Below are 14,342 nucleotides of genomic sequence, written 5' to 3'. Positions count from 1 at the left end.
GTCAGGAGATGCAGCAGATTACTTTGTTTTATATTCAAGGGCAGTTAGGTTAGGATCAGGTTCATCATCATATTTTTATAGTTTGAGAATTAAAACTGCATGATGCTTGTTGTAATGTATACAGTAATTCTAGATTTTGGTGACACTGAAATGGAAACTCTGGTGGACCACTACAAGCCTGTTGAGACCTCTGGCATCCATGTTGAAAGGATCCCTGACCAGTGGACTGTCCTGAAGGTGCTGATGTACTAAGAGCCACAGTCCCTGCAGAAGATGTCCTGGTTCTGTGTCAACAGAGGCCATCAGCAGTCCTGCCCTGATTTCCGCCATTGGTTGAACTGGTCCGGTCCTTCCCTGCCTCCCCAGATGAATGTGAAAGAGGTTTTAATACCATGAAACAGGTGAAAACCGATTGGCGATCCAACCTAAAGTCTGATACACTGTCAGATCTCCTTATGGTACAGCTGTCCTCTCCAGAGATCAGGGAGTATGATCTGATAAAAGCTGTGACGCTCTGGCACCAGGACTCTGTCAGGAGTAGGAGGCCAGACTTCATGGACTGTGCAGAGGGTGATTGCGGTAGAGTGAGGAGTCTGATGAGGTTTAAGTTGATTAAGCATCTGATAGGTTTACAAAACCTAATTTACTATTATGTTTGCTCCATAAGTACATATAATAGCAAATACTTCAGTAGAAGTTTGAGTTGAAGACTTCTTAAGTTGTATTCAGGCTGGGAAATTAAATCGAGCCACAGCAAAAATAACCAGCAACCAGTCTCTATTTTACCTGTATTTTTTCAGGGTATTTCTACTCAAAGTAAAGGATTTGTAGACCTGCTTCCCCTCTGTATCAGAAGAGCACCAGTTCTATGTCCACTGCACTTCTCATAATTGTATCTTACCATTGTTGTTGCCCTGTTTTGACTTCCATGTACGCTTATTCATTGTATCTGATATGTTTGGTTTATTTCATTGTGCCCACTGTTTGGCATTTTTTCACTATGTATAGGACTTTTGGTCAACTACAGTTGTTTTTAAAATGTGCTCTACAAATAAACTTGATTTGATTAACCGTTGATCAATATAATAACAATTGTTTCAAATTTTGCTCTGGCCTCTAAGTTTGTAATCAACATAATACCTTCTCAATGAAACGTACTGAAATTAATGTATATGTGACACAAAAAAAAATGTAAAAAATATGATTGGCTGGTGGATTTTTTCATCTACCAGTCCCCTTGGTAGATAAGCAAAAAAGTTAATTTCGTACATTTCCCAACCAGAAGCCATGGATTACAGGCAAACATCCTCACCAAGCTAAAGGCTAAAGCTGCCGCTTTCAAAGAGTGGGACACTAATCTAAGAAACCCCGCTATGCACTCAGCCAAACCATCAAACAGGCAAAATAATCAATACAGGACTAAGATTGAGTCCTACTACACCGGCTCCAACGCTCGGCGAGAATGAGGCAGGGCTTTAAAAATATTACGGACTACAAAGGGATACCCAGCCACGAGCTTCCCAGTAACGCGAGCCTACCAGACGAGCTAAATTACTTCATTGCTCGCTTCGAGGTAACATTGAAGCATGCATGAGAGCGCAAGCTATCCCGGACGACAATGTGATCGCGCTCTTCGTAGCCGATGTGAGCAAGACCTTTAAACTAGACAACATTCACAAAGCCATGGGGCCAGACCGATTACCAGGACGTGTACTCAAAGCATGCACAGACCAACTTGCAAGTGCCTTCACTGACATTTTCAACCTCTCCCTGTCATAGTCTGTAATACCTATATGTTTCAAACACACCACCATAGTCCCTGTGCCCAAGAAAGCGAAGGTAACCTGCCTGAATGATTACCGCCCTGTGGGTAGCCATGAAGTGCTATGAAAGGCTGGTCATGGCTCACACAAACACCACCATGCCAGAAACCCCAGACCCACTCCAATTTGCATACCACCCCAACAGATCCACAGACGAGGCAATCTCAATCGCACTCCACACTGCCCGTTCCCACCTGGACAAAAGGAACACCTACAGTGGCTTGCAAAAGTATTCACCCCACTTGGCATTTTTTTCTATTTTATTGCCTTATAACCTGGAATTAAAATGTATAATTTGATTTACACAACATGCCTACCACATTTCCATATTTTTTTTTATCGTGAAACAAACAAGACAAAAAAACTGAACTTAAGCGTGCAATACTATTCACCCCACCTAAAGTCAATACTTTGTAGAGCCACCTTTTGCAGCAATTACAGCTGCAAGTCTCCTGGGGTGTCTCTATAAGCTTGGCACATCTAGCCACTGGAAATTTTGCCCATTCTTCAACGCAAAACTGCTTCAAGCTGGATGGGTTCCGCTGGGGTACAGCAATCGTTAAGTCACAGTTTCTCAATCGGATTGAGGTCTGGGCTGTGACTAGGCCATTCCAATACATTTAAATGTTTCCCCTTAAACCACTCAAGTGTTGTTTTAGCAGTATGCTTAGGGTCATTGTCCTGCTAGATGGTGAACCTCCGTCCCAGTCTCAAATCTCTGGAAGACTGAAACAGGTTTCCCCTCAAGAATTTCCCTGTATTTAGCGCCATCCATCATTCCTTCAATTCTGACCAGTTTCACAGTTTCTTCTGGACACTCTTTCATAAAGCCCAGCTCTGTGGAGTGTATGGCTTAAAGTGGTCCTATGGACAGATACTCCTTCAGCAGCTCCTTCAGGGTTATCTTTGGTCTCCTTGTTGCCCCTCTGATTAATGCCCTCCTTGCCTGGTCCGTGTGTTTTGGTGGGCGGCCCTCTCTTGGCAGGTTTGTTGTGGTGCCATATTCTTTCCATGTTTTAATAATGGATTTAATAGTGCTCTGTGGGATGTTTAAAGTTTTAGATACTTTTTTATAACCCAACCCTGATCTGTACAGCTCTAAAACTTTGTCCCTGACCTGTTTGGAGAGCTCCTTGCCACTTACTTGGTGGTGCCCCTTGTTTAGTGGTGTTGCAGACTCTGGGGCCTTTCAGAACAGGTGTATATATACTGAGATCATGTGACACTTAGATTGCACACAGGTGGACTTTAATTATGTGACTTCTGAAGGTAATTGGATGTACCAGATCTTATTTAGGATCTTCATAGCAAAGGGGGTGAATGCATATGCACGCACCACTTTTCCATATATTTCACTTCACCAATTTGGACCATTTCGTGTATGTCCATGACATGAAATCCATTCAAAATTACAGGTTGTAATGCAACAAAATAGGAAAAACACCAAGGGGGATGAATACTTTTGCAAGGACCTGTATGTGAGAATGCTGTTCATTGACTACAACTCAGCAATCAACATCAGTGCCCACAAAGCTCATCACTAAGGACCCTGGGACTAAACACCTCCCTCTGCAACTAGATCCTGGCTTCCTGACGGGCCACCCCCCAGGTGGTAATGGTAGGCAGCAACAAATTTGCCACGCTGATCCTCAACACTGGGGCCCCTCAAGGGTGTGTGCTTAGTCCCCTCCTGTACTCTCAGTTCAACCGACTGCATGGCCAACACGACTCCAACACCATCATTTAGTTTGCTGATGACACAACAGTGGTAGGCCTGATCACCAACAACGAGACAGCCTATAGGGAGGTCAGACACCTGACAGTGTGGTGCCAGAACAACAACCTCTCCCTCAATGTGAGCAAGACAAAGGAGATGATCGTGGATTATAGGAAACGGAGGTCCAAACAGGCCCCCCATTCACACTGACCGGGCTGAAGTGGAGCAGGTCGAGAGTTAAGATCATTGGTGTCGAGAGTCAACTTCCTTGGTGTCCACATCACCAACAAAGTGTCATGGTCAAACACACCAAGACAGTCATGAAGAGGGCACAGCAACACCTTTTCCCCCTCAGGAGACTGAAAAGATTTGGCATGGGTCACCAGATCCTCAAAATGTTCTATAGCTGCACCATCGAGAGCACTTGTTGCATCACCAGCTCGGCTGGTATGGCAACTGCTCAGCATCTGACCGTAAGGGCCCCCAACAAATTGTCAAAGACTCCAGTCATCCAAGTCATAGACTGTTCTCTCTGCTACCGCATGACAAGCGGTACCAGAGGGCCAATTCTAGGACCAAAAGGCTCCTTAACAGCTTCTACACCTAAGCCATAAGACTGCTGAACAATTAATCAAATGGCCACCCCCCCCCCCTTTGTTTTTACACTGCTGCTCACCGTTTATTAATTATGCAGTCACTTTACCTCGACTAACCTGTACCACACATGGACTCGGTACTGGTACCCCTGTATATAGCCTCGTTATTGTTATGTAATTTTCTTGTGTTACTTTTATTATATTTTTTTTCACTAGTTTATTTAGTAAATATTTCCTTAACTCTATTTATTGAAATGCATTGTTGGTTAAGGACTAAACCCTGGGATTAAACACCTCCCTCTGCAATTGGATCCTGGACTTTGACAGGCCACCCGCAGGTGGTGAGGGTAGGCAACAACACATCCGCCATGCTGACCCTCAACACACGGGCCCCTCAGGAGTAGGTGCTTAGCCCCCTTCTGTACTCCCAGTTCACCCACGACTGTGTAGCCACACCCAACTCCAACACCATCATTAAGTTTGCTGATGACACAACCGTGGTTGGCCTGATCACCAAAGACGATAAGACAGCCTACAGGGAAGAGGTCAGAGACCTAGCAGTGTGGTGCCAGGACAACAACCTCTCCCCCAATGTCAGCAAGACAAAAGGAGCTGATCATGACTACAGGAAATGGAGGGCCACGCATGCCCCTATTCAAATCAACAGGGCTGTAGAGGAGACAGTCAAGAACTTCAAGTTCCTCAATTTCCACATCACTAAGGACCAATCATTGTCCAAACACAGCAACACGTGAAGAGGGCACAACAACACTTCTTCCCCCTCAGGAGGATGAAAAAAAAAATGGCATTGGCCCTCAGATACTCTACAGCTGTACCATTGAGAGAATCTTGACTGGCTGTATCACTGCTTGGTATAGCAACTGCTCTGCATCCAACTGCAATGCACTACAGCGGGTAGTGTGTACGGCCCAGTACATCACCGGGACCGAGCTCCCTGTCATCCAGGACCTCTATACCAGGCGGTGTCAGAGGAAGGCCCTAACAATTGTCAAAGACTCTAGCCACCCAAGTCACAGTCTGTACTATCTGCGATCACCCAGCACGCAGTACCAGAGTGCCAAGTCTGGGACCAAAAGACTCCTGAAAGAGCTTCTACCCCAAAGCCATAAGACTGCTTTACAGTTATTAAACGGCTACATTGACTTTCTGCTATTCGCCACCTACCTACATGTACATAGCTGGTACTTCAAGCAATCACCTAACCAAACCTACATTTTTACCTCAATCCCCCAAACTACCTTATTTTATTGTCTCACTATTTTCTTACCAATTTGTCAATTTCTTACTTTTTAACTGCATTGTTGGGTAAGGGCTCGTAAGTGGTTCAAGGTAAAGTCCACACTTTTCGTATTCATCGCATGTGTCAAATAAAAGTTTTATTTGAATTAGTTGAATATCCAATTATTAGTGTGCATGTAAGTTAACCCTATTGTCAACAGCTGAATCGAAGTTAAGCATGAATATTTATTCACATAAAAAATATTTAACTCCAGCCCGTGTTTTCTGTGCAGGAAAAAAGTTCTGACGTTCACAAACATAGCTTCGACTTTTTCACCTAGCCTACAAAATGTCAGCTAGCTAAACTGGTTGACTTTAGAAAATACACAAGCCTTTCTCCAACTTACCCTAATACTACCAGCTCCCCGTATTTTATTGGGTCTTTTGTCGGGCCGCAGTGTTCCTCCTGGCTTTGCGAAAACATTAGGCTTTTTCTTGCTTCTATGGACAGCAGGCGCCCCTCAATCTCAATGCACTCGCCCAAATTCAAAAGGAAACGATCATAGGAAATTCACGTCAAAGGGTGTAAGCAGATGCCATTTCACACAATATCACGTCGTATACGTCTTTACAACCATATAGAGCCGTCTTATTTAAAAAAAAAAAATCGAATATAATTATTTTTGTGTTAGATATGTTACAAGCAAGTCGTAATTAACGCAATTTGCCAGTTCAATCCGCTCTAAAAGCGGATGCATAAGCAGCCAGGCACAGGGGTGGACCATACCATTCAGCAGTCCTTTACTTTAAACAGGGGGGACCTTTAGACAAATTCCTCTCATCACTTTTTTTGGACTCATTTATTTACACAACACTTTATCGATGTAAGCTGATATAGGGATATGACATTTTATTTTTCATCATTTGATTTCTATAATACATCTTAGTCAAATAAATACGAGAAATTAGAACAGACGTCCCTTGTTCGATATCTCACATGGGCATGGCTAGAATGAGGCGGCACCTTCTATTATGTAAACAAAGAGTACTATCTGGCTATTCTTAAAGGGATCATAGCTTTCACATTTCACACTGCCACGTTCATATCATTTAGAAAGAACAGAACGTTTGAAACTCACACGTTCTTAGGCCAATTTTTCTCATTTTCAGACCATAATAGCGTAGACTTAGATGAGACCTGTCCTATTATGGGCAGGGGGTCCAAGACGATTCCTATAGCTTGCAGAGCGCACCTATGAATGATTATTCTTTAGGCTGTCCACAAGGTGAGTATCCCAAAAACGCATCAATTTATGCCGGGATTTCTTCTCACGTGGACAGAAGTAGGTGGGGGTGCATATGACTATGTTTAAACATATTGACTGATTATCAGAATGCAGCATAAAACTGAGCAGTCAAAATGATATCCTCTCGGTTTTGTGTTGAGAGCAAGTGAGGCAAATGTAAATACTGTGGACTGCTGCGACTAACTAGAATGAGGGGCCACAGGGATGACAAGGGTCGAATTAGACCATTCTCTATTTGGTCAAAGAAAAGTCAGCAGTTCAAGTGAATAACACATCAACTGCCGTTAGACACAATGCTGCAATCGGGTGACAATAATGGGGGAGCTGGGGAAAAGTTTTCTTTCAATATAAGTTAGTCTACCCCCAGGAATGAATATCTCTGACCTACACCTTTGAGCTTCTAGCCTCACTTTAATGTGATTCACTGTAACGCAATGGTGAGGTTCTGACCACTCATCAACTTACAGTATATGCAGCTAACGTTTCATGGGCCTGTTTTACCCATCTTCACAAGGCATCAATATTATACTCTCCCTACCCCACTTGGAAACCTGCCCCTTTATGGCACACACTGCTGTCTCCTTCAAAAAGAGCCACATAACGGTCCATGAGTCATCCTATATTGTTAGATAGGTAACTGTATGTGTTGAGCATAAAATAAAAGACAGTGCCATTCACTATTCAATACTTTTCTCGAACGTCTTACTGAGCTAAGAGTAGCAGAATCCAAACCAATGTTAAATTAATCTCACATTTTCAAATTAGGAAATCCCTCTGGTCTTCCTATCCTGTATGTCCAGTCATTGTCACACCTTTCTGGTGAATGTGCCACTTCTACAGTTCTGTCTGCATCAACAATTGGCTGTCTCTGTCCTGTTTCACAAGGCTCTGCTTGGCTAAGTGCCCCATACCTCCTAACTCTCCATTGTCAATAGCACATTTCAAAGTGCAATAACAGTTAACACAAAAACAAAAGGTCGGGGTGATGGGGGGTCACGGCGGTCTAAGGAGTGTTACTTCATATGTAATGCATCATCAAAAGGAGTTCTGGACTTTGATGTTATTTTTGATGTACTAATCCTGTCTATCTGTAAGCAATACTGCAACCCACTTTAAACCATGGCATTTGTTGGTTACATTCATAGTTCTCCATATCAGGCCATTAATAGTACTGTTACTACAGATAAACCTCCACGTCTGTCTGTATATTAGGATCAAGCTACTTGTGCTGTGAACACCAACTTTCTGCCCCCAGGCTAGTTTTAACAGCCTGGGGTATAATGACTATTGACTTTTGTGTGTGACAGTCTCTGTCTCCCCATTTCATTGAGAGCATACTGTCTGTTTAAAAGAGCCCCCCCCACCTCCACCAAACACACACACACACACAAACCAAATCAAATTTTATTCATCACATACACAGTTTAGTGTACACATACACACACTCAGAGTGGATGGATCAAAGGCTCTCTAGCACATACCACACTGATGGGAAGCAGATGCAGAGAGGGAGCTGCTCTGCTGAGATGGGTCTGGCTTGTTTGTGTACAAAGTCGGACATTTCTTGGTAATAGGCATGGAACAGAGACTATCACACAATAGTGACTAACTGTATGAGCCATGATGATGTAATAAAGACAAAGCTCCTATTTACTTCCTACTCCCTCCCTGCCTTCCCCTTGCATCCTCATCTGTGGTTAAGTTCCCTGGAAGTCTTAGAAGAGAGCGAAAGTGTGTACATGTGTGTGTTGTTAAGAGTTTGTGGGATGTGGGATGTGATTGTTGTAGATTACTATTTCGGCTACATTTCCATAACTTCACATGGTCCTCATTTAAACACTCGTATATACATTCCAAGAAGAGGGATGAGTCATATTTAAACAGAGAGTGAGACATGCTTCACAGGAAAATGCATGCATGTGTGTGAGAAATCCAGTTTTGGGGAGTAGTGAACTACATGTACTTCAACTAGTAATTTAATTTTGCAGTAGCTTGGTGGTAGTTGAACTAAATTCCAATATTGGTAGTGTTTTCAGTAGTTCATAACGTTTTTTCATGTTGTGGTGTCGCTAACTACTGGAACTACACACAATTGTTTTTTAAATCCAATAAAATATGGGTGACAGGAAAGACTTGCATTTTCAGCAACAGACCTGGCTTATTCTCACTTGAAACACTTTTTGTGTGCCTAATGCTCACTTTCTTTTGTGTTTAATAGGGCACAGTACACATTATGTTAACATCTGATTGAAGAGTGATCTGTTCTTGCAATTTGTAGTCTATTACATATTAGGTGTGGATATATGATAATAATTATATTTTAGATGTGCTTATGTTTATATATGATAAGTAGTTTGGATGTAGTGAACTACTTTTTCAAAGTAACTTTAGTTAAGTAAACTATATTTTTCTTTAGGGTAGCTTTAGTGGAGCTAAACTTCTTCCAGTGTGAAGTAATTGGTAGTTTGGCAAACAATATTTTCAGAGTAGCTTCCCCAACACTGGAGAAATCTAGTGACTGGATTCCTGGAGATCTGCAGTGTAGGAAAGTTAATCAACTGTGTTTATTCCATAGGTTGCATACATCTGATAAGAGGTTTGACAGAGGCACTGATGTACCATAGAAAAGGCCTCGCCTGTATCATATCAGTGTATAGAGGGGTATGCTGAGGTTATGGTGTGGTGCCTGTTTGTCGCTAGCTTGGTGTCCATGACAGGCCCACAATCAGCTGACTACAGCATGACAGTGTGGGAGAATGTTTGCAATGTGCTGATCCTGTGCTGCTTTCTCCCCTGACCCCTTAATGTACAAAAGTTGTCTTGTTACTCTGTGTTGCTCTTCTACAGTCCTGAAGGACCACATGCAGATTTATGCATGCAGATTTATAGACCAATATAGTCCAATATAGAACAACAAGAGCAGAGCAATGACTGTACTCACTGTATCAAATCAAATTGTATTGGTCACATACACATGGTTAGCAGATGTTATTACGAGTGTAGCGAAATGCTTGTGCTTCTAGTTCCGACAGTGCAGCAAATTATCTAACAAGTAATATCTAACAATTCCACAACAAATACCTAATACACAAAAATCTAAGTAATTCATGGAATAAGAATATATAAATATATGGATAAGCAATGTTAGAGTGGCATAGGCTAAGATGCAATTGATAGTATAGAATTCTAGTGCTGGTAAGTTGACGCCGCTCTGATATCCAATAGTTCTTCCCGGCTGTAAGTAATAACACTTAAGATTTTCTGGGCTAACAATGTAAGAAATAATACATAAAAAAAGAAAATACTGAAAAGTTTCCTAAGGACTAGAAGCGAGGCAGCCCTCTGTAAGCGCCATTTTCCGATATCTGTCTCACACACCGAATGTCAATCCCTTGGAACTGGTATTTCCTCTCCATCTAAGCTAATATAAAGAAGTTGGAGACAAACACTCACTCCACACAGACAATTCTTTAAGATCTTTCAGCTCTTCCCCACGTCTAATATGTTGAACTTCTTTGGGAATGGGAGGTAAAACTTGGACGTCATTCACAGATCCACTGCTTGTACATCTACCACACTGATGTCATTTCCAGTTGTAAAGTATGACAGGAGGGGGCAGTCCTTGGTGAGCCATTATGACAGCCATACCTCCTTTCAGTAAACATGATGAATCGATGTTGCACAATGTTTCGCAAGAGTGAGGTTAGAACCTCAACACAAAACAAAAGTGACGTGTAGGACTGTTTTCACATGCAAAAGTGATTGCTTTTGAAAAAAATGCTTTATCTACCTTCCCAATGAATTCAAAAATATATTTTATGGAAAAGAGATGTTTCTGGACAACGCACCATAGACAACATGACCGCGTGGTGCAGATTACTGTTCCATTTGGGAAGGGGGGTCCTCCCTCACTGCCTTTGACCGGTGCACCACATCTTCAGGTTAATATAACTCCCTCATACAAGGAGCACATAACTAAAATTACACCCACCACATGACAGTAAGATGTGTGTCTTGAAAGGGGGAGGACAGCGTAACATTATTCTGCTTATTAGTCAGTCATGCAGCCCGTAGCACGTTTGTCATCAGGGTAAAAACCAGAGCTGAGGGAATGGCCTTACCTTTTATTTGTAGTAAGTCAGGGTCTAATCAAATTGAATGGCACATTACAGAGATACAAGATTATCCAGCCCAAAAGTCAACCCCTGGCCGCAGCCCGTTACTTCTAGACTGATGGCTCTTCATAGGTCTGAAAGTATCAGATAAGTGAAAGAAAAAACAAACACTTCACTCAAGCCTCTAGTAGGCAAAGTAGTACACTACATTTGGAGGTGGTGTCTAGATGTGTTAAGGGGTTGATTTTGTATGTGCAGGATAGACAACATTTTAACAAACAAGTAGAGGGATAAGGACATTGGTGCCCCACGGTGGTATGGCAAAGGAAGTCCAGTCAAGAGAAGCAGAACTAAACACAGGACAGTGAGCAGATTTATCAAGCATCCCTTTAATTAACTGTCACCTGTTACAAAAAAAAAAGAAATATTCCATGTTAATGAAATGAGCAACAATATAGCGAGTGTTGATTACAGATGATATGGGCCACCTCTTCCTAAAGTAGTTACAGTAGGATTACAACCTCCATTCTGTAGACCTGTCCTACTGCTCCCACAGCGAGGATGGATCACAGCCTCCCTCCTACTGGCTCTGCACTTAGACTTCCTCCATGGTTAGTTACTTAGTGACCCGTCTGACATGCTGGGACCCTCCCTCATGCCCTTGCCCCCTCCAAAATACCTCAGCCAAAGTATGCATATACAGTACCTATGTATTCATGGATCAATGCACATTTACAGTTTGTGAGCTGTCAGCAAAGGAGATCAACAATTGTAGTGTAATGTCAGCAGGTCCTAACAGTTACTTTTTTAACAATACATTTTTCCTTTTTAACTTAAAAAAAGGAAAGAGAACCAAAGTTAATTTAATGAAGTAGGAATCCACTTCATCACCCTCTGGACAAAGAAAACTAACAGAGAAAAAAACTACATCTGTATTCAAAGATTTCCATTGAAAAAAGGGGGTAAACGGGGGAAGATGCCACAGTCTGACATGTGTAGGATGTCTTTAGCGCTGGCTGTGCTACTGTAGGGATCATGAGGAATGTGGTGGGACTTTGGAGTAGTAAGGTCTGGTTTGGTGTCCGGAGTGTGTGTGTGTGTGTGTGTAGCGTGAGGGAGCCCCTCTCCTCTGGGGCCCAGCGAAGTCTCTCCCTGACCCTGCTGAGGAGGAGCAGCTGGAGGTCAGAGGTTACAGGTCAGTGGCAGGCAGTGACAGAGGATCAGCAAGAGGCTGCCTACAGTACAGGTGAGGGGAAAGAAAGGAGTGTGACAGGAGAGGAGAGGCCATGATAGGAGAGGTGGTGGGGAGGTTCGGGGTGGTCTTTGTAGTAAGATTGGGAGTGTCCATCCTCCCCTCCCTATACTTCAGGCGAGTCTTTGTCCGATTCCTGAGAGAAAAAAAGGAAGCACAGTTTAAGAGCTCTTTGTGTGTTACAAGAAAGACTTGCTTGCCAGTTATAACCCCGATTTAACAGATGTGCTTGCTGAAAACCAATCACAATTTTAGAAACCGTTCATACTTATTATTATTCTCCTCCTGCTGGAACCTGAAAAAAAAAACATTGATACTACTTGTACTTTTTACACTACATCCATATTTGCATAAATTCCTATGTATTTCAACAGCCATAGACTGAATGGTAAAACTTTGCACCGTACCTAGATTTCAACCATTTATGCTTTTTGAACTGTAACCATTTTAAAATGTTCATAAAAGATCCATGGGCTTCAATGGAAAGTATTTGGATCTGCCATTGCTCTTGAACCGTTAAAGCCACAAACACGAAACCAACGTTGAAATGTGCAGACTGACTCAACTTAGATGGCTACAACCCAGCTTCTTGCAACCATTCAGAAACTATAAAGATTGTTGTATCCCTATTCATTTCAACGGTGGAATGCTGGATTCAACATTATAAACTGAAATCACTGCCACAACTTTTAGAATGTTCAAACTAAAACATTTTGAGATCTTGAAAAGACAATCTATGGCTTATGATGCTATAGTACTCACTCTAGCCTACTATACTAGCCAATTACAGTGCATCCAGAAATCATTCATACCCTTTCACATTTTCAACATTTTGTTAAATTACAGCTTTCTTCTAAAAATGGATTAAAACAAAAAATGATCTCATCAATCTACACACAATACCCTATAATGACAAAGCAACATTTTTATTATTAAAGTAAAAAAATAAATACTAATAAATTGCACATTTACGTAAGTATTCAAACCCTTTACTCAGTACTTTGTTGAAGCATCTTTGGCAGTGACCACAGCCTCGAGTCTTCTTGGGTATGACGCTACAAGCTTGGCACACCTGTATTTGGGGAGTTTCTCCCATTCTTCTCTGCAGATCCTCTTAAGCTCTGTCAGGTTGGATGGGGAGCGTCACTGCACAGCTATTTTCAGGTCTCTCCAGAGATCTTTGATCGGGTTCAAGTCCGGGCTCTGGCTGGGCCACTCAAGGACATTCAGAGACTTGTCCCGAAGCCACTCATGCGTTGTCTTGGCTGTCTACTAAGGGCCGTTGTCCTGATGAAGGTGAACCTTTGCCCCAGTCTGAGGTTCTGAGCACTCTGGAGCAGGTTTTCATCAAGGATCTCTCTGTACTTTGCTCCAGAGACGGTTGTCCATAAAGGAACTCTGGAGCTCTGTCAGAGTGACCATCGGGTTCATGGTCACCTCCCTGACCAAGGCCCTTCTCCCCTGATAGCTCAGTTTGGCTGGGTGGCCAGCTCTAGTTAGAGTCTTGGTAGTTCCAAACTTCTTCCATTTAAGAATGATTGAGGCCACTGTGTTTTTGGGGACCTTCAATGCTGCAGAAATGTTTTGGTACCCTTCCCCAGATCTGTACCTCGACACAATACTGTCTTGGAGTTCTACGGACAATTCCTTCGACCTCATGGCTTGGTTTTTGCTCTGACATGCACTGTCAACTGTGGGACCTTATATAGACAGGTCTGTGCCTTTCCAAATCATGTCCAATCAATTTAACTTACCACAGGTGTACTCCAATCAAGTTGTAGAAACGTCTCAAGGATAATCAATGGAAACATAATGCACCTGAGCTCAATTTCTCATAGCAAAGGGTCTGAATACTGTAAATAAGGTATCTGTTTTTAATTTATTTTTAATTTATAATACATTTTCTAAAAAAAAATCTAAAAACCTGTTTTCACTTTGTCATTACAGTGTTACATTACAGTAAATGTTTTTATTTAACCCATTTGAGAATAAGGCTGTAACGTTACAAAATGTGGGAAAAGTCGAGGGGTCTGAATACTTTCCGAATGCATTGTGTATATCCCACTATAATAACTACACAACTACAAACCACCCCAAAATAGGTCACTATAACTAACCCACAGCCTATGAAAACCATATTACTATCATTACTACTGCTGTCACTACCACTTCACAACCATAAATACTGCAAGAGTAGCAAGCGCACACATTTACTTCAGTGAATGTCCTTTTCTATATTTGAAAGCCTTCTTTTGATGGCTGTATTATCTAAATGTGGATCCATAATAAATAC

The 14,342-nt window shown here is 42.1% G+C and overlaps 2 protein-coding genes across 3 annotated transcripts in view; both read right to left on the bottom strand.

Moving 5' to 3' along the window:
- LOC109894479 (E3 ubiquitin-protein ligase pellino homolog 2) overlaps positions 1–6,170 on the bottom strand; it is a 44,474-nt gene extending 38,304 nt beyond the window's left edge. The window contains exon 1 of the mRNA XM_020488001.2: positions 5,783–6,170. Coding sequence (XP_020343590.1) covers positions 5,783–5,859 — 77 coding nt within the window. The 5' untranslated portion in view covers positions 5,860–6,170. The remainder of the gene's footprint in view (positions 1–5,782) is intronic.
- Positions 6,171–11,166: 4,996 nt separating this feature from the next.
- The window catches only part of LOC109894478 (kinectin), a 45,634-nt gene continuing 42,458 nt past the window's right edge, over positions 11,167–14,342 (bottom strand). The window contains exon 34 of one of the 2 annotated variants that reach the window (XM_020487998.2): positions 11,167–12,185. In XM_020487998.2, the coding sequence (XP_020343587.2) occupies positions 12,156–12,185 (30 nt within the window). In that variant the 3' untranslated portion in view covers positions 11,167–12,155. The remainder of the gene's footprint in view (positions 12,186–14,342) is intronic. The other variant, XM_020488000.2, reaches the window with a different exon arrangement.

This window comes from Oncorhynchus kisutch, linkage group LG7 (assembly GCF_002021735.2).
Source record: "Oncorhynchus kisutch isolate 150728-3 linkage group LG7, Okis_V2, whole genome shotgun sequence".
Lineage (NCBI taxonomy): Eukaryota > Metazoa > Chordata > Actinopteri > Salmoniformes > Salmonidae > Oncorhynchus > Oncorhynchus kisutch.
Note: the sequence above shows the minus strand (reverse complement) of the source record. Positions and strands in the feature narration are given on the sequence as shown.